This window comes from Zeus faber, assembly GCF_960531495.2.
Source record: "Zeus faber genome assembly, chromosome: 17".
Classification (NCBI taxonomy): domain Eukaryota; kingdom Metazoa; phylum Chordata; class Actinopteri; order Zeiformes; family Zeidae; genus Zeus; species Zeus faber.
The window spans coordinates 12,659,317-12,681,113 of NC_137204.1; the positions used below are offsets into that span (position 1 = coordinate 12,659,317).

A 21,797-nucleotide genomic window follows, 5' to 3' on the forward strand; every position below is an offset into this window, starting at 1 on the left:
CAGATGTTATGTATACTCATTCAACATGCAGCATGCATCAGCAATGACTTTAACAGTAACCACAGCTCTGACAGACAACTCTTCATTTGAGGTTGGTGTCTGGGCTCTATTGCTATTATCTATTGCTCATGGCGAAGTGTACAGGAAACATAGGCAAACTTAATGCGATAGAAATATAGGCATGAGCTTGAATCCCAGACTAGATAGAAGAGCAGAGCCCGACAGGCCGCTGCAGGTGAGGTGCAGCAAAGCAGGTAGGGCAAGACGGATTGGCTGCTCAAATGGGCCGGCCCATAAGGGCGTAGAAGTGTGTGGCACCGTCAAGTTGTCTGTCAAAAAAAAACGCAACGCCTCAAAGACACTTGATTTGACTTCCAGAATCAGATTAGTCTGAGGAAGCATTAATCGTGCTCTTTTTGGAAGGGATTAAGCTTCCACCAACTAATTCTTATATTTTATTTTTTGCACAGCTTTTATTTTATTGTAGAGAACAGTGGAGAGAGACCGGAAATGGGGGTAGAGATTGGGAGAGACACCCAGGAAATAACCACAGGTTGTATTGAATCCAGGTCACTGCAGATATTTTGTATGATATTGTATGTAGATATTTTGGTTGCCCCCGCTTCCACAAAGATTTACGAGGATTTTCCTTTTTCTGTTTGCTTGGTCTAATTTAAACATCCCAGTTTCGATCCCTGGCTCCTCTTGGTAGTCCTTAAGAGACACTGAACCCCTGACTGCTCCCAACGATGGAGGTGTTTGAAGCATACAGTGTATGAAATGTGTACAGGGGAAGAAAAAAACAAAAAACAAAAAAAACCACAAGACAGTCATCGATGTTATTTGTTGTTAATTCAGACAGGAAATAATATCAACAATCAAAACATGTCATAATGACAGACTGTGCACGGATATCACAGCTGAGAAATTCTATACAGATGCATCCTATCACAGAGGAACGTAGCTCAAATTCCTATGAAGGGACATGGGTGGGGCTATTGCTGTCAAACTATGTAAAATGATCAGATACCAGCAATAAAAATATGAAGTAAATGCAAAAGTATGGCAGCAACTGTGCGCTGTACTTTTCACCCGCTTAAGCGGAACAAAAAAGACTAATGTTGTTCATATCTGGCCAGTCTAATAAGGTATTATTAAATATGTGACAATACTGAAAAGTAAATGAGGGTTAATCCATGCATTTAAGAATTGTTACAAATACATGTTTGTAAATCAAAAATGTGGAGAATGAGATCAAAGTTCCTATTAGGACAGCAAACACAGCAATACTCATTATAGAGTGCATAAACATAAGTGTTTGATAAAACCCTATGGTGCCTTTACAGACAGTACTGGAGGTAGAAACAAAAAAGCAAAACAAAACAAATTGATAAAGATCTCTAACTAGCAAACAGCGACAAAAGAATGTTTTTTTTCCCACGGCACACCTGTTTTGTTGGTATTGTAACCAAGTTAAAATTATAGTTCCAAATCTCAATTTCTACGGAGTCATCTTTTTAAACACCTTTTGAGCCGGAGGAAATCTAGTCTGAATCTGAGAGCATTATGAAACCGTGGCTGGCATCGGTATGAAACGCACTGTTTGCAGACGAGTCGTTATACATTAAAACACGTTCATTTTTATATCAAAAAAACGCACTAGCCAAGTATCAACACGAAATCGGTGAACAGCTTTTTGTTTGTTAAAACAGTGCTTAGTTAGAAAGGTTATGAGAAAAGGGAGCTGCATCATTTTCGGAGCCACTGTCGACTGAAACCTTTGTGCTAATTGGCAGAAAGAAAACTGAATTTTAAATTAAGTTAAAGTTTTATAGGAAAATGTCGCTAAGTTACATCACAAGCTACAAATAAAACTGGACAAAAATGTAAAAAATAAAATTAAAATACAACAACAAATATGTAAGTAACATAACCGACATAAATGAGACAAAAAAAAAAAAGTGGTATGGAAAGGTTGAGCTTTTACAGTAATAAGTGGTTCTCGTTTCGACAGCTTAGAGGAAACAGAGCATACTGAACAAACTGGATTTTGCACTCACAGTGCACGTATGAAACAGCTACACAAAAATAGAAAAAAAAACCCGTTTCAGTACACGTTTTAGTCAAAATGCCAAGATCGCTTTTTTCTTTCATATTTACAAAAAGATGAGATATAGTGGTTTTGCTTCACCTGCTGCGGCACCTTGAGCAAAGATACTTGCAATAGATATTAGTGACAGACCAGCGTTTACAGGGTAAGTACGGAGTGTTGCTCTCACATTCTAAAAATACATTTCAAATAGCGGAGAAAAAAATGGGACTTGCTTTCACTGTGACTTTAGGAAGAAACGTCTCGTATCGCCATCATTTATCAACGGATATGGTGAGATTTTTTCATTCCCCTCTAAGCCATCAAGTCCGCTTGGGGGAGTGGGGGGTAAATCCCGGGTCATCAACTTGAAATGTACGTTTTACTTGCGCCTTTAAGAACATAAAATTCATGAAGGATTCATGGAGTGTTTATGTGGATACACGTGTTGCTCGTCAGCTGGTCTTCTGTACAGGGCTGCTCTCTTGCTTAGGTTTCGGATGCGGTGATGGGCGGGGCCGTGTCCTTAAGCCTCGGAGCTCAAGGACGTCCGCGTGGGACTGGGTGGGAGTCGGGCCGCTGCGCTGTGCTCTGTACGGAAGCTGTAGTCGTACTGAAATGGAGAAGAAAGACAGAATGGAGCAGACAGACAGACAGGCAGATTATTCATCACAGAGGCGAAAGTGCAATGTCCCAGCAGTTCACATCAACACCATAAGACAAAATAATGAGGGGAAAAAATGAATAAAAGATCGGAAAATACACCAACTGGACAGTTAAATTTGCAAATATACAATAAATCTAACTGTTATCTATATAAAAGATCTGCCAATTTACACTAAACCCAATGATAAGCTAGATAAAATATATCCTAAGATAACTGAAAAATTTTGATAGAAATGTCCGGAAAAATAAAAAGAGTATGTCAAATAAATAACACAATAACAATAACTTATGAAATAAAAATGTGGTTGCAAGACCAGCGTGGAAATGCACAACGCTAGCTGTATATATTCGCTAACAGAGGAAATCAATGAGATCGATGAACATTATTCTTCCTGGTCAAGATAAAAATTTGAAGAAAACACGATCCGAAATAAGATATAATAAAATAATAATATAAGCCCCCCCCTCCTTCATTAGGATGAAGATTAGGTTGTATTAAGCAATAAGAATTAGTGGCATATTTATTAAGTACCCAGATATTAAGCACAACCCTAAATGCTGAGCAGAAGATGCAAAATATGGGCCTCTGCTGGACAGACTAAGGAATTACAAGAGGGCTATTTAATACTAAAATCACAAACTCTAAACCCAAACCGTTAGGATTGAGGCCGTGCAGGGCCTTACAATTGTTTCCGGATTAAATAAGGGCATTGAAAGAAGAAAAAAAAAAAAAAAAAAAAAAAAAACCAATAATCGACATAACTTCCAGATATTCTAGAGTGTTTGCATTTAGCGTATTCAAGGAGAGCCTGTAGCTTCAATTAATGTACTAGGAAACCAAATCCTTTTTGGCTCACAGAGGTAAATAAAGACCCCTGAAACTACACCAAGAAAGTAGATTATTCATTTTGTATGTGCATGTCTGGACGTCTGTGTCTACTTACCTCTTTTTCAATCTCAGCCAGTGATTTAATTGTGATGCCCATCAGATCCACTTGCTGTAGCTGCAGGGTAGATATTGGGCATACTTAATTAACCATTTGTGAACAAAACTACATTCTCATGTAATCCACAGTATGTTGACCCCTGATTGTTCTCTTCTCTTCTCTTCAAATAATTCACACATGTTCAACTTTAATCAGAGTAATGAAGCCTATAGTTTATACTTCCAACTGCATCTGCAGTGGCAGGCATGCAGATATAATTGGAACTGAATATAAAATATGGTATTTTAAACTAAACAATATAAGGGATTACCACTTATAACCACTAAATATTATTAATGAAATATGAGTTAAAACTGCACGTTTTAAATGAGAAGCTTACATCAGATGAGGCACAGGCAAACTTTTCGGAGATCATAAAAGGCACACCATCCATTGCTGCAAACACAGGAAAAACACATCTTTCGACATCAATTCCTAAAGGCTTTACTCTCGCTACTCTTCATTTTTAGAGCAGAATGTTTGCCAATTTCTGGCCTCAGCTTTGGACAGTCAGCATGTAAGTAGGTCAGAATGTAAGAAGGACTTTAATAAACGAGTGCTATGAATATATATGTTAGAAATGTGGTACGTTTGTTTATTTCACATACTCACAACTAAATGTCAAAAACCACAAACAACTGACTTGACAGTTATACCTGAGCGAAACAGCCTACCTCCCTCAGTCATATGGATCGTATGTCTTGTTAGTTATACAGCTAGAAAGAAAAGACTGACCTGAGATAGCGTATAGGTTAGAATTCTGGTGCTCGTAGTCTGGCCTCGTAGCATTCTTCCCTCTGAAACTGGCTGGGAGAGTCATGGATATATGCCTTCGGGGAGAAACAAAACATCTGTATGATATGATAATCAAGATGGCGTCGCTGACGGCAGCCTCAGTTCTGCGCTCTCTTGTACTTTGTGTTTTTGCTTATTTGTTTATTTTCCAGCTCCCTCTCTCTGACCACATTCAGCAGAGAAAAACTCTCCGACAACCCACTGGTCAAACTTTTCTGCCGTTTTTTCCAATGAACCGGAAAGATTTACAGAGCTTTTAGTTGGAGGAGCAGCAGCTCTGTATGGAGTTCGCCGAAGGAGACACAGAGGGAAGCGCACAGGAGCGCTCGTTAAGCTGAGACAGCGGGGATTTCGTACTACGCTCCCGTCAATCCACCTGGCGAATGTCCGCTCTTTGGCCAACAACATGGACGAACTACTGCTCCTCAACAGAGCAAACACGGACTTCAGCAGATCTGCTGCCCTGTGCTTCACTGAAACCTGGCATGGAGAACACGTCCCGGACAGCTCCCTCCATCTACCGGGCTTCCAACTCCAGACAGCACATTAAATGTCCAACCAGAGATCAAAATACGCTGGACCACTGCTACACAGTATAAAAGGACCCCCATCACTCTGTCCCCCAAACAGCTTTGGGAATCTGATTACTGTCTGCTTCATCGTCTACCGACTTACAGGCAGAAACTAAGATCTGCCAAGCCTGTGGTCAAGACTGTGATGAAATGGACCAACAAGGCAAAGCTGGAGTTACAGGCCTGCTTTGACTGCACTGATTGGACAAACTCAGATCTGGACAAACTCACTGACACTGACATCGTACATCAGTTTTGGTGAGGACATGTGTGCGCCAACTAAAACCTTCTGCACATACAATAACAATAAACCCTGGCTTACTGCACATCTCAGAAAGCTTCGTTAGGACAAGGAGGAGGCCTACAGAAGTGGGGACAGGATCCTGTACAGCCAGGTCAGAAACACACTGACAAATGAGATCAGAGTGGCAAAGAAGTGCAACACTGAAAAACAGCTGAAAAACAGGTTCTCAGCCAACAGCCCTATGTCAGTGTGGAGAGACCTGCAGGAACTCATCAACTACAGGAAACCATCACCTAACACTGTAGAGAAACCTTCAACTGGCCAACAACCTAACTGGGTTTTACTGTGAGTTTGAAAAGCCCACCTTCACACCCCTCATCTGCAACTGCAACAGCACACACCTATCTGGTCCCCCTGCCTGCCCCTCACCCCTCCCCACTGACCACCACCTATACTCAGGATCTGTGAAGAGGATGTGAGTCACCTCTTGCAGAGACAGAAGATCAGGAAGGCTCCAGGCCCAGACGGCATGTCTCCCTCCTGCCTGAATGTCTGTGCTGACCAGCTGGCCCCCATCTTCACCCAGATCTTTAACAGATCACTGGAGCTGTGTGAGGTCCCTCGTGCTTCAAACGCTCCACAATTATCCCGGTCCCCAAGAAACCCTCCATCTCTGGATTAAATGACTATATGCCCATCTGTGGTCATGAAATCCTTTGAGAGACTAGTGTAGTCTCTGAAGGACATCACAGGCCCCCTTGGACCCCCTGCAGTTTGCCTAACGGGCAAACAGGTCGGTGGATGATGCAATCAACATAGGACTGCACTACATCCTGCAACACCTTGACTACCCAGGGACATACGCAAGGGTCCTGTTTGAGGATTTCAGCTTGGCATTCAACACCACCGTCCCTGAAATCCTCCGCTCCATACTCACCCAACTCACTGTGCCAGTCCCCACCTGGCAGTGGATCACTAACTTCCTGACAGACAGGTGGCAGCATCCAGCACCCGGACCATCAGCACTGGCGCCCCCCCAGGGTTGTGTGCTCTCCCCTCTGCTCTTCTCCCTCTATAGAAAAAACTCTACCTCAGAAGACCCATCTGTTAAGACTCCTGAAAACTGCAGACGACACAACGGTCAACGGCCTCATCCGGGTCGGTGACGAGTCTGCATACAGAGGGGAGGTTGAACAGCTGGCCCTCTGGTGCGGTCAGAACCACCTGGAGCTGAACAAGCTCAAAACTGTGGAGATGACAGTGGACTTCAGGAGGAGACCCCCAACACTGCCCCCCCTCACCATACTCAACAGCACTGTGTCTGCTGTGGAATAAGTTTCTGTTTCAAGTTTCTGGAAATCCAGAATCTCCCATGGCCTAAAGTGGACACCCAACATCAACACAGTCATCAAAAAGACCCAGCAGAGGATGTACTTCCTGTGTCAGCTTAGGAAGTTCAACCTGTCTCGGGAGCTGCTGAGCCAGTTCTAGACTGCAATCATCCAGTCTGTCCTTTGCACTTCCCTTACTGTTTGGTTTGCTTCGGCCACCAATCAGGACAGGAATGGACTAGGAACGGACTGTCAGGACTGCCCTCCATTCAGGACTTATGCGTGTCCAGAGTCAGGAAACGTGCAGGAAACGTCAGGGGCTACAGAACACGGTACACCAAAACAACCAGACACAAGAACAACTTCTTCCCACAGGTGGTCACTTTGATGAACACTTGAACCAGGCACACAGAGTCAGAGACAATCTCTGTGCAATAAACCTATAACACTGAACGCTCACTGTACATACAAATTCAACATTTTATGTCTGGGAGGCTAAACAGTTTTAAACATATTGTCTATTATTACATCTATTTTTATATATATTTAATATATTTACTTTTTTTTATCCGTCCGAGAGAACAACGGCATCTGCAATCGATTTTAGAAGACACCGACACGGAGCGCTCTAAGCAGGAAGTGATGCTGTATTCACCAGAACTCGGAAACCTGTCAGTGATGGCGCGTTCAGGAGAACTCTGAAAACATTAAGTGATGCTACATTCACTGGAACTTGGAAAACTGTAAGTGATGCTGCGTTCAGGGGAACTCTGAAAAAATCGATGCATCCCTAGTTTATAGTCTTCATTATGTGGGATAATCAATTCAGAGAATTTGGATTCTACATGCAATGAGTGATGTGATATAAGCCTTCTTACAACCATGGCTAGGATTACCAACTTTTGATTTTTATTTTTTAATAATCCTGAAATAGCAGGAATTGCGCTCTGAATATACTTTGTGTTCTAGATGTTTAATATTTCATACATTTAAATAGCTGTACACTAGAAATCTGACTAGGGCCGGAGAAGGTCAAGCTCTGCATTGTCCCAATTGGTGAGATTCACAAGATGGAGAATGAATCTCTCACTCTGAAAAATGGAAAAAAAAAAAAAAAAAAAAAACTATCTTACTTAGGCATTGAAGCCACTGGCGTTGGGGTGGAGTTCACATTCTGGATGTTGTTGGTGATTGTTGTCTGGGTGGAGTCCTGGGCCCTGGGGACATTACCCATGCGGTACCAAATCCCCATGTTGTTGAGCTCTCTGTAAAACAAGGCAAAGTCTCACACCAAGCCAACACCACTTCTCCACAATAATTGACCAACCCTGATAATTGCTGAGAAACAAAACGTTGACCACTAACCAATGAAGGTTCAAGCTGCTGAGGTGATGCCTCAAGCCACCCTCATCTACAAAGCCCAATTCCAATGAAGTTGGGACGTTGTGTAAAATGTAAATAAAAACAGAATACAATGATTTGCAAATCCTTTTCAAACTATATTCAATTGAATACACTACAAAGACAAGATATTTAATGTTCAAACTGATAAACTTTGTTTTTTTTGTAAATATTCACTCATTTTGAATTTGATGCCTGCGAGACGTTCCAAAAAAGCTGGGACAGGGGCAACAAAAGACTGGGAAAGTTGAGGAATGACTGATGAATTGACTGAGCTATTTTTACTTTTTAGTTGTTTGTGCATCTTGTTTAAAAAACAGCTATTTGCAAGACGCACGACTTTGAGGTAATTATTTAATTTTATTGTGGCAATGTACTGTATTTCTTTCCCTTCCAGCCTGCAGGCAGACCTGCCAACCTTGGGAAAGTATTTTGAGTACCACAATAGTGTAACAGGGAGGCTCATTGGTGGTTGAGTTACTGCAGCTAAATGACTCCATCAATTATTCACACCATAGCGTCTCGTAACGAGGCTCATCACATCCAATGCAAGCAACTACGGCTAACTGCATACAGTATACTAATTCATATCATGAAGATATGTAACAATATATCTAAATCTATGTAATCACAAAAAACATATATGCACACACATAATGAAGTACACAACTTCATATGTCCTCAGTCACATATTTCTTATTTTCCCATGGTTTTCCAAACCGTATAAGTGGGAGTATAGTCTTTTTGGCCTCCTCCCGTCCATGCAGCTGCAAGAGCAAGAACAGAACCTCATTGTCTTTAGTGTGTTGAGACTACCTTATCTGGAATACCTATAAATCTGTGACGCCAAACTGACCATATATTCTCTGACTCCCTGAAAATAAACAGTTAGACTCAGAGAGCTGCATGAGAGCACATCTCTGACCCGACCCTTGTACAACTAAAAACCAGCGTCTGTGTGCCTCTTTATTTAAAACCACCGACTGACAAACTGTAGATTAAAGTGACCCTTTAATTTCTGTAACAGATATACCCCTTGAAATGCATCATCTCGTAAAGTTATTGAACATGTTCACCAACTAGAGAGGCACCGATTGCAATTTTCTTGGCCGATTCCTTTTTCATATATTTTTTTTTTCTTTAAGTCTGACCTGCAGATTCCGATTTCCGATCTGCTGTACGTTGATGACAAATACATCCTGTGATCTGATCACGCTCACTCAGTTACCACAATAGTGAGATTGCTGATTCTGACACTGTTTATTATTGTACATTATTCACTATGGAACAATAATAGAACAAGAAACTGTCCCTGAGTTCCAATAAAATGTAATATGGGACTGTCGCCAAGTTTCAGTATAAATCAACCTGTAACTCCCACTGAGTTTTTGTAAGACCCAACATAAAACTGGAAATGTCCAGTTCAAAGTTCAAATAAAACTTTCACTTTAAGTGCAAATATACACTTGTATTATATTTATATGGTACTTTGGAAGTAAACTATTACATTATTAATTACAAAAAAATAAACAAATAAAATAATCGCCGACTCTTCTCACTCTGGTTCACTGGAAGTGAATAAGCGTGAAACCAAGTGAATCAAATCTAACAACTCGTTTTACTGAGTGACTTGTCAAAAACCGAGTCTCAAAAAAAAGAGTTAAACCTTTCATCACAAGCAGAGCACCGCTGTGACAGCGGTAGAAACGCAGTCTGCCCATTATAAGCAAATTGTCAGGCGATAAATAAATAACTTATCTAATTGTCTTTGTTTACCTTGGAGTACATCCAAACAGCCGACATTTCTCTCTTTCGCTCTTTCTTGAGCATCAACCACGCAACTACGTTACATTAGGCTGGTATCAGGTTTGAGCATTTATACGAGTATGGTACATGAGCACAGTATAGAGCATGTAAATTTGACCGGCACAGAATCGGAAAATATATCTGACACTAATCGCCTGGTGAAATCGACCAATTCCAGTCACCGGCAGATCGATTAGTGCATTCCCCGTTTGATATGTTAACATTACAATCACATCTTTGTGCTTCATTATAACTCTCCCACTTCCCATTTTACCTCAGAAAAGCAGCGTTACACCTCGGTGGATAATAAAGTACTCATGTGTATCTGTGGATGTTGAGTGAGTGAGTGAGAGGAGAGGGAGGGTTTACAGAACCACAGGTCGTAGCATCTGGTCCAATCCGAGGGATGTAGTTTAAATACCCAACAAATGTACGGTATTGTTTTTTATTGATTGATTGATTACTGTCATTAAATAACAATACACACACACACACACACACACACATATATATAATTAGTGTAGTTTCAGCTGGCATTTTGAACCTGCATATTTTGACTAAGAATTGTGTAGTTGGTACACAAAATGCGTGCAGCTTTGCAGGTCTGCTGCACATTTGGAAATCAGATCCGATGGGAAACATTGGGAGTCGTTATATAGAAATTGCAATCATAGAAATATAAATAAATACAGAAATCTACCATCCTCTTATGTACTCATGTATTCCAAAAAATTGAGAATGGCGTGTGAAAGGCTCTTTTTTCTCTCCATAGACTTAAAATAGGATTTTAATCACAAAATAATATACTTTTAGAAACTTAAGTCCATGTAGACATTTTTCCCTTAAAATGAGCATCATATAAAACATAAAAATACTTGATTAGAGTCTGAGATGCACGTTTGAGCTGCTCACCCTATAAAGGTGTACTGGGGGGGAGCCTGCTTAGACCGTCCCAGGATGCGGATGTCGCAGATGGCTGCCTCCGTAGAATCCCGTGGAATAAACTTAATACAGAGCCGCCTCTTTCGAAAGGCCTGTTCCTCTGTGTGATGCCAAACATAGGAGAACAGAAAAATAATTTGAAAAAATTAAAATAAAAGAATAACATAAAATGAAACAGGTTGGTTGCCGTCTATCTGATTGTACATAAAACAATTAACTCATCTTTACCAGGAAGATACTTTTCAAACACTTCGATGGGATGACAAATACATTTAAATATTTTTTTACAGCTTCAGTGATTGAATAAAGGAAGCTCATGCAATGCCCCTTAAAAGATTTAGTTCGGCAATGTCAAACTAGAATAGTAACAAAGTGAATTTCAAAACAGGAAACTCAAGGTTGAAGCAAATTTTTAATATAATTATTTAAATTATCTTAATGCTGATTAACAAATAGAAAACCACGTGCCTCATTAACAGAACATACATACAAAATTATATATATGCAAGAGTTTCTGCAAATTTTTTTTGTATAAATTTGCTCTTTGGTACAATCAAAATGTTGGATTCTGGATTCTACTTCGAATGTCTGCCACGCAACACTTTAGTCTGCATGCATTCCTTAATTGGAACACCTGAAAAATCAGAACACTTTACTGAGATACAGATAAGAGGGATTTTACATACATTAACTCACAAATTAGTAATGTGATGTTTTTTATTAGATGAATAAATGGTTTTATTTGTTACATGAAATGTACACTTACGAGTGTCCACAGTTTCCTGAATTGGGATGAACCCTACTGGCAAGGTGTCCTTTATGTCAATCAGCTTCATATCCACAAGAACATTACCTAAATGGCTCTGCAGAGAAAGAAAGACACATGACAAAAACGAACATGAAACCATGGCAATGGTTAAATAGAGATATACAGAGCAGAAAAAAACGCCAACTTTTTAAAGAGGTTTGTGTTCTTGTCTATTCTTTGTTATTTGTCATTCAGCAACTTCAAATGTGTCAGCACAAAGCTGTTCAAGTACCGTTGAGTTTTAAAGAGGCAAGAGCTGAACCACTGCGCAAATGCACAATATGAGGAAAAAAATTAAGAAATGTGTGATTAAATGTCGATGTCTGGTAATTTGACACCCAAAATCAGGGCAACAGCTGTTGTGCCAGGAGCAAAGTATTAACTGTGGCCCTTAAAAATTCTGAATATCGTAGTACATAATGATATATAGTATTTTTGTCACCATCATCTATGCAGCAAAAGTTCCTGGTAGTAAATTACATTAAATTACAGTCATTCAGTTGTACAGTATATGGATGGTAACACAGGCAACCCTTCACACAACCTTGGGGATGCAGGGAGTCTGTTGACATTGACTGATTGTTGTTTGTTGTTTATTATTGTTGTTGTTCTTACTTCAATGCAAAGTCTACAGACATTAGACTAAGTGTGAATCTGTGTTTAGTGCATGTAGCATGTTGACGATGTCTTGACCAAATGGCATTAGTGCTGATAACACAGTAGATGACGTGTAGATGTAAAACATTAATATCTTAATGACAATAATAAAACAATAAATAGTGCAGCCCTTGTACGGATCACCAAAAAAGTACACGTTAAGATTTGAGTGTTACTCAACAGATAATTTTAAATCAATGGAAACTAGAAAAAGTATGTTATTCTGCTGAATATGTCACAAATAGGTATAAAAAAATACCAAGGCCTTTCCGCTAATGGGATAATTCTATCAATTAATCAATACTTTGAGGGCATGCACTTATATCAATACTGACATTAAAAGTTTGAAAATACAGACTCACTGAAGAGTAGAAAATAAACATTTTGGAATGAAAAACACACCATTGGGGACTTACATTTTCTTTTGAAAAAACTCTGGTAAAGCAGAGATAACGCGTAACCTTGGATTTAAAGAGGCCATCTTTCCACAGATCAGCATCCAGGCCATCGGTTGTTGTGGAAACCTGAAGAAAAATAAATAAATCAGTTAAGAGGAAAAATTCACAGGACCCATCAGGTTCGGAGAAGCTACAATGCCAAATTTCTTTTTAAATCATTATTTACAAACCGGCATTGTCATCTGGCAAACAGATACGACTCATAGTCCTTATATCACTTTGATTTCTATAACTCACAGACTAAATTAAGAATGTTTGAATGCTAAATAGTCAAAGAGGACATTTGACAAGACAAGTGTAGTGATGTTTGTTTTGAAATTATGACAATGATGTAGGTAGGAATGAGTCTGAATATTCGCTCATACCAATCATCGATTACTGAACAATGAGAAATATGAGTTTTACTCATTCCTAGATGTAGACGAGGCTCATGCTCAGAGAAAAGTTATAAGCCTCTTTCCTACATGGAGTCCGTAACATCGCTGGATAAAAAATATCTGGCAAAGGCAGTAGGTAGTCATTCACACGTTGGCCTCCTTTACGGAAAAGTTCCATATAGAGCCTGTTCCCCCATTAGATGACCGTTACAGGTAAATTAAGTAATGCTTGTGCGAGAGGTGTGAAATATCATGCAAGACTAGGAAACAGAATCTGTTTAGTTTTTAGACCAGCACTTTGCTCCCCATCTCCCCGCACCACACCACTTATTCTAAAAGACAAGTCTAGGGTGGATTAAGAAAAAAAATAATACATTTAAGAATATAAAGACCTCTATCTGTAGAGACTGGATGTGTTTCAGTTTCTCGTCTTTGCAGTTGAGCGCCGCGGTTTGATTCGGACTCGCCATATTTCCGAATGTTATTTTTTTCTTGCTGAAAACACTTTTTTTTTTTATATATATATATTCGTACAAACCCACTATTTGTGCTTCATTTGGATTTGGCTTCATCCCTATTTTACGGAAATCTGATGCTTCCATTCACACACACTTCCATTTACAGCAGTTCCGGCATTTTCCCGTAAATATACAAGGTCGAGAGTGGGGAAAATAACGGTACAACTTTTACGAAACATCAGTCCAGCTCCTTTTCCCACATGACGCCAATAGAAAAGGGCTAGAGGCTATAAAAGTAATTCATCGTTTTACAACGCACCACATCGTATCCAGTGGGTGCTCTGTTCCTTGAGGCGACAACTCCAACTCCAGTAATGGGGTCCATGGGAATCTCCGGCAGAGCTTCGGAAAGTTCCCGAACCTCAGGCATTTCGGTAGAGTTCTGTGAAATAAAGATGACAATCATTATGCAACAGCAATTTTGACAGACACTCTTGACATTTAATTAAAAATCATCTTCATTTATTTAGCATCGTTTGAGTTTGGGCATCTGGGGTCTACTGCTCATCACTCTCGGCAAGGGGTACAGAAAACATAGTCGTACTTAGTGAGCGAGAAATATTGGAGTGCTGAGTTTGAATCCCCCCACTGGATAGAAGAGTAGAGCCCAACAGGTAGATGGATGGAGCAGCGGTGGAGCAAGCAAGCAAGCACCAAAGCAGGAAGCAAAACAGGTAGTGCAGGAGTGATTGACTGCTTAAATAGGCTGGCCCATGAAGGGCATGGAAGCATGTGGCGCCGTCGAGTTGTCTGACAAAACTAGCTCTGCAAACTATGCCTCATTAATGGGATTAGCACTTAGGCGGGAGAGCGGATCAGACAGGCAGAGCAGAGCATGTGTGATCTTGCGAGAAGACGGAAATGAGTACAGATCCAACATGCTGGCGCCCAGCCGCACAAACTAAAACACTGACAATCTGCTCAAACTCAGACAAATAACAAAGCAATTGCAATATTACACACACACACACACACACACACACACACACACACACACACACACACACACACACACACACACACACACACACACACACACACACACACACACACACACACACACACACACCTTCATTAGGTACACCTGTTCAATTGGTTGTTAACACAAATAGCTAACCAGCCAATCACATGGCAGCAACTTATTGCATTTAGGCATGTAGATGAGAGTAATGAAGGTGACGTGCTGAAGTTCAAAACGAGCATCAAAATCGGGAAGAAAGGGGATTTAAGTGACTTTGAACGTGGCATGGTACCAGACGGGCTGGTCTGAGTATTTCAGAAACTGCTGACCTACTGGGATTTTAACACAAAACCATCTCTAGGGTTTACAGAGAATGGTCCAAAAAAGAGAAAATATCCAGTGAGCGGCAGTTGTTTGGACGAACATGCCTTGTTGATGTCAGAGGTCAGAGGAGAATGGGCAGACTGGTTCGAGACGATAGAAAGGCAACAGTAACTCAAATAACCACTCGTTACAACCAAGGTATGCAGAATACCATCTCTGAACGCACAACACATGGAACCTTGAAGCAGATGGGCTACAGCAGCAGAAGACCACACCGGGTGCCAATTCCTGTTCCTAAGAACAGGAAACTGAGGCTACAATTGGCACAGGCTCACCAAAAAATGGACAATAGAAGATTGGAAAAACGTTGCCTGGACTGATGAGTCCCGATTTCAGCTGCGACATTCAGATGGTAGGGTCAGAATTTAGTGTAAACAACATGAAAGCATGGATCCATCCTGCCTTGTATCAACGGTTCAGGCTGGTGGTGGTGGTGTAATGGTGTGGGGGATATTTTCTTGGCACACTTTGGGCCCCTTAGTACCAACTGAGGATCATTTAAACCCCACAGCATACCTGATTATTGTTGCTGACCATGTCCATCCCTTTATGAGCACAGTGAACCCATCTTCTGATGGCTACTTCCAGCAGGATAATGCACCATGTCACAAAGCTCAAATCATCTCAAACTGGTTTCTTGAACATGACAATGAGTTCACTGTACTCCAATGGCCTCCACAGTCACCAGATCTCAATCCAATAGAGCACCTTTGGGATGTGGTGGAACAGGAGACTCGCATCATAGATGTGCAGCCGACAAATTAGAAAAGAAGGAATGTTTCCAACACCTTGTTGAATCTATGCCACCAATAATTAAGGCAGTTCTGAAGGCAAAAGGGGGTCCAAGTACAAGCAAGGTGTACCTAATAAAGCGGTAAGTGTGTGTGTATATATATATATATATATATATATATAGATAGATAGATGGACAGATAGATGGACAGATAGATGGACAGATAGACAGATAGATAGATAGATAGATAGATAGATAGATAGATAGATAGATAGATAGATAGATAGATAGATAGATAGACGGACAGATAGACAGATAGATAGACAGATAGACAGATAGACAGACAGATAGACAGATAGACAGATAGACAGATAGATGGATAGATAGATAGAGAGGAAACACTGCACGAAACCAAAGTGGAGGACCTAGAGGATTATGTTGATTATTATTATAACGAGTAGGTGATGGAAGAGGACAGGACCATAACAATCCAGTGAAAAGAAAGAAGGAAGTCTCAGCTACCGATACAGATTATCTAATTCCTAGCACTGTAGAGGTTAGTGTCTTGGATGATATTAACAAGAAGCTGGACAAGCTTGGTCTGCTCCTCCGAGGCATTTGCAAGATTAAAGCCAGCCTTGATTTCCTGCACTGCAGGTGAGATGCAAAAACACGGATCTAAACACATCAGTGAAGCATCCCACAACAGAGATTGAGGTTGTTAAGAAAGAAAATAAAATAATGAAAAAGACCATCCTGGATATCCAATTCAGAAGTATGCAGGACAACCTCATCCTTTCCGGGGTTCCCAGAGAACAACACAAAGACCCCAGAAAAGTGGTAAAAGAATTCCCCCACACCACCCTGAAACTCTCAGCGGACACCATGAAGCAACTTCCACCAGGTTCACCGACTGGGACCCCGCGTGGGGAACCGTCCCTGCTCCATTGCTAACTTTGAACACTTAAAGGACAAGGACATGAACACACCACTTGGGTGGTATGTTGGGGAACCTCCGGCACAGAGAGACAGACAACAGGGGGTTGATACCACCAGTTTATTGTAGAGATGCGGCTAGGTGGAATTAACCAGGAGCAGATGGAACATGTCATGACACAGGGCTCCCCTCTTGACGGAGTGTGTGGATGGGGTTTTTAAATCAAATGTTCCTTAGCCCAACCAACAAGCATCAATTGTGGCTGCTCAAGCCATCCCATCCACCACAACATAATTTTAGGAAACATCAAATGACCCTAGCTAATTTTTATGGGCCCAATGAGGATGACCCAAATTTCTTTCACAATATTATTTCAAAACTCTTAGAATTCTCTGACTCAATTATTATACTGGGAGGAGACTTCAACACAGTACTTCATCCAAGTTTAGACCGTTCACAAACAAGAGAAAATAACAAGTCCTGGTGTTTGTCTGACATTATAAAACAATATGAGTGATCTTGTTCTTGGCGATAAAATAATCCACATAATAGAGAATACACATTATTTACCACACCTTACCTCACTTCTGACATAAAGAATTTCACCGTTTAATTTCCAGAGAATGTACTTCCTGAACTTCCTTGAACTAAATGATTCTCCAGAAATATCACCATCCTACTCTGGGAAATGGCAAAGGCAGTTCTGAGAGGTAGTATTATTTCATTCCCCACTCACAAGAAAAACAGAAGACAAGAATGCCAAAATAAACTAGAACAATGATTGAAAGACTTGCACTCCCAACAAGACCACTCACAGACTGAGCAAATCCGAAATGAGATCCAGACAATTACATCTCAACTTGATAATATCATCCATCCAAAGACAATTCCTCATGCACGATCAAGAGTGAATTATTTTGAATTCAATGAGAAATCAGGTAAAATTCTTGCAAATCAATTGAAACACGATAAAGAAAAAAATATTTTTAACAGCCATTAAACATCCACAGGGTAGGATAACACACACACCGCAAGACATCAATAAACTATTCAGAGGCCTTGATAATAAGCTATATCAGTCAGATAATGAATCAAATATATCGAATATTAACTCATTCCTCGATGATATCAAACTCCCTAAAATATCCACAAAACAGGCTACCACATTAGATCAACCACTTACTCTAAACTCAGGGAGGCTCTCTTCTCTCATAACCTGGATCAGATGGCTACCCAGTGGAATTCTATAAAGACTTCTGGCCACTTATATCCCCATTATTCATCAGAATGGTTATGGAGATAAGTCAACCTCCACCATGCCTCCGCACATGCCTCCGCACAAACCTCCAGTTATAGACCCATAAGCCTAATTAATTGTGAATTAAAGATTAGTAGTAAAACATTAACCAACAGAATTGAAAAAGTAATTTCATTTATAATTCACCCAGACCAAACAGGCTTTCCCAATATCATCCCTACCGGAAGTGTTCAATTTTCAGCCATCTCAGACTATTCAATAAACTGGACTAAAACCACGGTCTTAGCACTCAGTGGGGAAGAGTGGAATGCTGTAAGCCAGAAACTTCCGTTTACCATCACAATGGGCAACATTAGATACCTTGATATTGATATCTCCCCCAATCGGTCAAATTTGTTTACCCTTAACTTTACTCAATTGCTCAAATTCACTGAAGACCTCACTCAATGGAACAACCTACCCATCTCACTCATTGGTAGGATAGCTGCAGTGAAAATAAATATGCTACCAAAAATAAACTACATATTTTTAACGACCCCAGTCCAACCAACAGTAAATTGGTTTTATACTCTAGACTCAATAATCAATAAATTCTATTGAAAATACAATAAACCGAGAATTAAACTAGCAACATTACAGAAAAACAAAGACTGTGAAGGCCTAGCAGCCCCAAACTTCAGATACAACTATTTAGTGAACCCTCTTCAATTTATAATTAAATGGTTTCAACCGGAGCAACAATTGGGCCATGGATGGCCAGCAAACAGAATTTATCAATATCTGATCTCCCATTTCTTACTGACTCAATAAGGAAACATAATTGTTTTAAAAACCCATTCATCGCAACGACTCTGTCAGGCTGGTGGAGATTTAACAAACTCAGTGGTAACACTCTAACCAAACAAATTCACTCCAATCTGGCACAACCCGGATTTTCAGGTTAAAAACAGTCAAATAATGTTCAGGTCTTGGAAAAGACAAGGAATTACTCATCTGGAACACATTTTTGAAAACAATTTGCTTATATCCTTCCCAAGCTTAACCCAAAAGGTATAATATCGGTGTTCACAGTTCCCTGCAATTTCTTCAACTACAGCAGTCTCTAAAAGTTAAAATCAAATTACACAACAACATCCTACAACTACCTCTGATGATTGAACATCTTACTCATATGTCATTTAAAAAATCCCTTTTCCAGAATAAACAAACTTTTAGTAAAAAAAGATTACACCTAATCTTTACCTACCGTGGAATGGGAAAGAGACCTTGCTGTTTCCACCGATAACCTGTAAAAGCTTATTTGCAACAAAACTTTGACCCACAATTCCAAAATGGAACTCATCCAATATAAGATTTTGCCCATAGCTCATATCACCCAACACAAAATGTTCAAAATGGGTTTTGTGGATAAAGACGTTTGTTCTCACTGTTCCCTTAATACCAGAGATGACTACTTTCATGCCATCTGGCTCTACCCACCTATCAAAACATTCTGTACCAACATCACCAGGCAGCTATCAACCCTTCTCGGTCACAGCATTCCAGTCTCCCTGTCTGTATGTCTCGTCGGTGACATGTCCTCATTTTACCCACCACTCATACACCACCAACCCATTTTGATCGCCTTAACCCATTGTGTAGGGGCTGGTTAGACGTTCACGGGCGCTCGTCGTTGGGTAGGGCCGGGCTGTGGGTGGGGAGTCCCGAACACTCACCGGTGGACGCGCGCAAAAAATAAAAATAATGAAAAAATATAGAAAATAAAGAGTTTTTGTTGTTGTTGTTTTTTTATATATATATAAAATAATAATAATAATAATAATAATAATAATAATAATAATAACTGTTCATGGCACAACCTTGCTGAATGCTTTACTATTGAGAAACTTCTCACTCTGCTGCAGCTTCTCACTGTGAATAAATGAAAAATTATGAAGCTTACACCTTAGTATTTTTAACTGAATATTTATTGCCTCAAAAGGTGGAATTCTGCCTAAAATTTACATTGTGTGTCAGCAGCTGTTTTATCAAGTGATATTGACATGATTGCTTGGCATTTCACGCACTTATCTGTTAAAATACGGCAGAATTATGTGTCCGTGCAGTACACTGTGGGATTGACAAACCTGATCACATTAATCAAATGCAAACACCACTAAAGTTCAAATAGCTCATTGCATCATTCTTTCTTAATGGAAAACACCACTGGTCTATTAATAAGGATAACAAAGATATAAAATCTTCACAGGGGCGAAACAATCTCCAATCAAAATCTAATAGAGCACCTTTGGGGATTTTTAGGCACTGTTCTCTTTTTTTGATGGACTGTTCTACTTGGGTAATGTACAAATGAAAAAAGACGCAAAAGGTACGATTGAGCAAATGTGCAATGTTATTGATGTAGTTACAATTTGTATCCCGCACAAAAATACGTCTGAGTATTTTGTCAATTTTTGATATATTGTACAGCCCTACATAGAAGAAACATTTGTTCTTGTGCCCCTAAATGTCGCTGATGGGAATTTATCTTTATGTTTTTCATGATAATTTAGCAAACCCGAATGCCACAAAAAAAAAACATGTCAATGATGGAAAATAACAAACAAATGAAGAAATGTTGAAGGTGAATTTGCCCACCATTTAAAATTGGAATTGTTAAGTGTCCAAATAGTTCCTAAACTAATAGAATAGGATCAGCATGCCTGCAGTCAACATGCCATGGCCAGCAGGGTGTTGCCTGGGTTAGAGCCAGCCTGTAAATGGTCTTGTTTTGGAACAGTAGTCTGTCCTATCCCTTTTGAACAACAATCGGTGACATTATTACATTAATTTTTAATCTGGCCCCAAACGGGAAAAGCGTTCCGCTCTCAATATGATCAAATACATAACATCTGCCTCGACGTTTACAACTAATAGAGGCTGTGGTTATAAATTCTGCCGAGCACGAATGGCACCAAATATTCAAATTTTAGCTGTAAATGGATTCCCTTCAATTGGGTGGCCACAACCTGGACTAAAATAGTATGCATATCACACAGTTAGTGGATGTGTTGTTTTTCCACTGTACAGGACAGCCACAGCTGTACCTCGCATATTATGGGCACTTGTGGTCAAGATAACGCCATATCACATACAATATGATACCTGAGGCTAGTCTATTTTGAACAAGACTAATTAAAACGTTAATAATAATTAAAAAAAAAAAAAAAAAAAAACTCCCAGTACCAGCAGACACCTGCACTACACCGTTTTTTAAACCGTAGTGAACTAAATAGGTTGTTGTATTTCCAAGCTAGCCTAGCATGGAATGTATGTTACAATGTCCACCGAGGAGGAACTCCACCACGCAGCCAATGTTTCGCGCCCCTTTACCAAATGCATTCCAAAGCCTTCTCTACACCCAAGTTAGTCGCATAATTGTCACACACACTAAGGGAATTTAATATATTTCTAACCGAGCTCGCTTCCCACAGACGGATACAGCTACATGCTACATGCTAAATGCTATGGGGCAAAAGGGGGCAGCCCGACGGTGGAGCGAGCTGGGGAGCTAGCTTACTAGCCTTAGCCGAGCGGGTTGTTTTCTTACCCGGGTCAGCTCAACGGAGAAATTCGACACGTTCGCTCGACAACGTTTCCCTTCCTCGCGTGTTGGTTGTTGGGTTGGGGATGCGAATCAGAGCTTCCACGTCAGTCTCATCTTCGTCGATTTTCAGGAAATTCGCCTCGTCCCCGTCCTCCGGCCGGCGTTACCAGGCGGCAGCATTGAACTGGGCGGTGGGTGATGGTGAGGACCCGGAGTGAGGGCTGGATTCGATGGAGCGGGCAAGTGTCCCCGCTGCCCCGGTCCCATGCACCTGCATCATCACCGTGA

At 40.4% G+C, this 21,797-nt stretch overlaps 1 protein-coding gene across 1 annotated transcript; it reads right to left on the reverse strand.

Moving 5' to 3' along the window:
• Positions 1 to 864: 864 nt before the first annotated feature.
• mvb12ba (multivesicular body subunit 12Ba) lies at positions 865 to 21,672 on the reverse strand. The gene is made up of 10 exons (XM_080017848.1): positions 21,513 to 21,672; positions 13,910 to 14,032; positions 12,714 to 12,821; positions 11,599 to 11,695; positions 10,803 to 10,932; positions 7,817 to 7,948; positions 4,477 to 4,571; positions 4,082 to 4,137; positions 3,700 to 3,759; positions 865 to 2,702 (listed from the first exon to the last, which is right to left on the reverse strand). The coding sequence occupies exons 2-10, from the start codon at positions 14,018 to 14,020 to the stop codon at positions 2,616 to 2,618; spliced, it is 876 nt and encodes a 291-aa protein (XP_079873974.1). The 5' UTR covers positions 14,021 to 14,032; positions 21,513 to 21,672; the 3' UTR covers positions 865 to 2,615.
• Positions 21,673 to 21,797: the final 125 nt, after the last annotated feature.

Excerpts from the sequence above, each read along its gene's own strand:
- mvb12ba (XM_080017848.1), bottom strand. The coding sequence starts at position 14,020 with ATGCCTGAGGTTCGGGAACTTTCCGAAGCTCTGCCGGAGATTCCCATG. Across the intron at positions 10,933-11,598 it reads TCAGGAAACTGTGGACACTC|AGGAACAGGCCTTTCGAAAG; the intron begins GTAAGTGTACAT and ends GGCATCACACAG. Across the intron at positions 4,572-7,816 it reads CCAGTGGCTTCAATGCCTAA|GCATATATCCATGACTCTCC; the intron begins GTAAGATAGTTT and ends TTCTCCCCGAAG.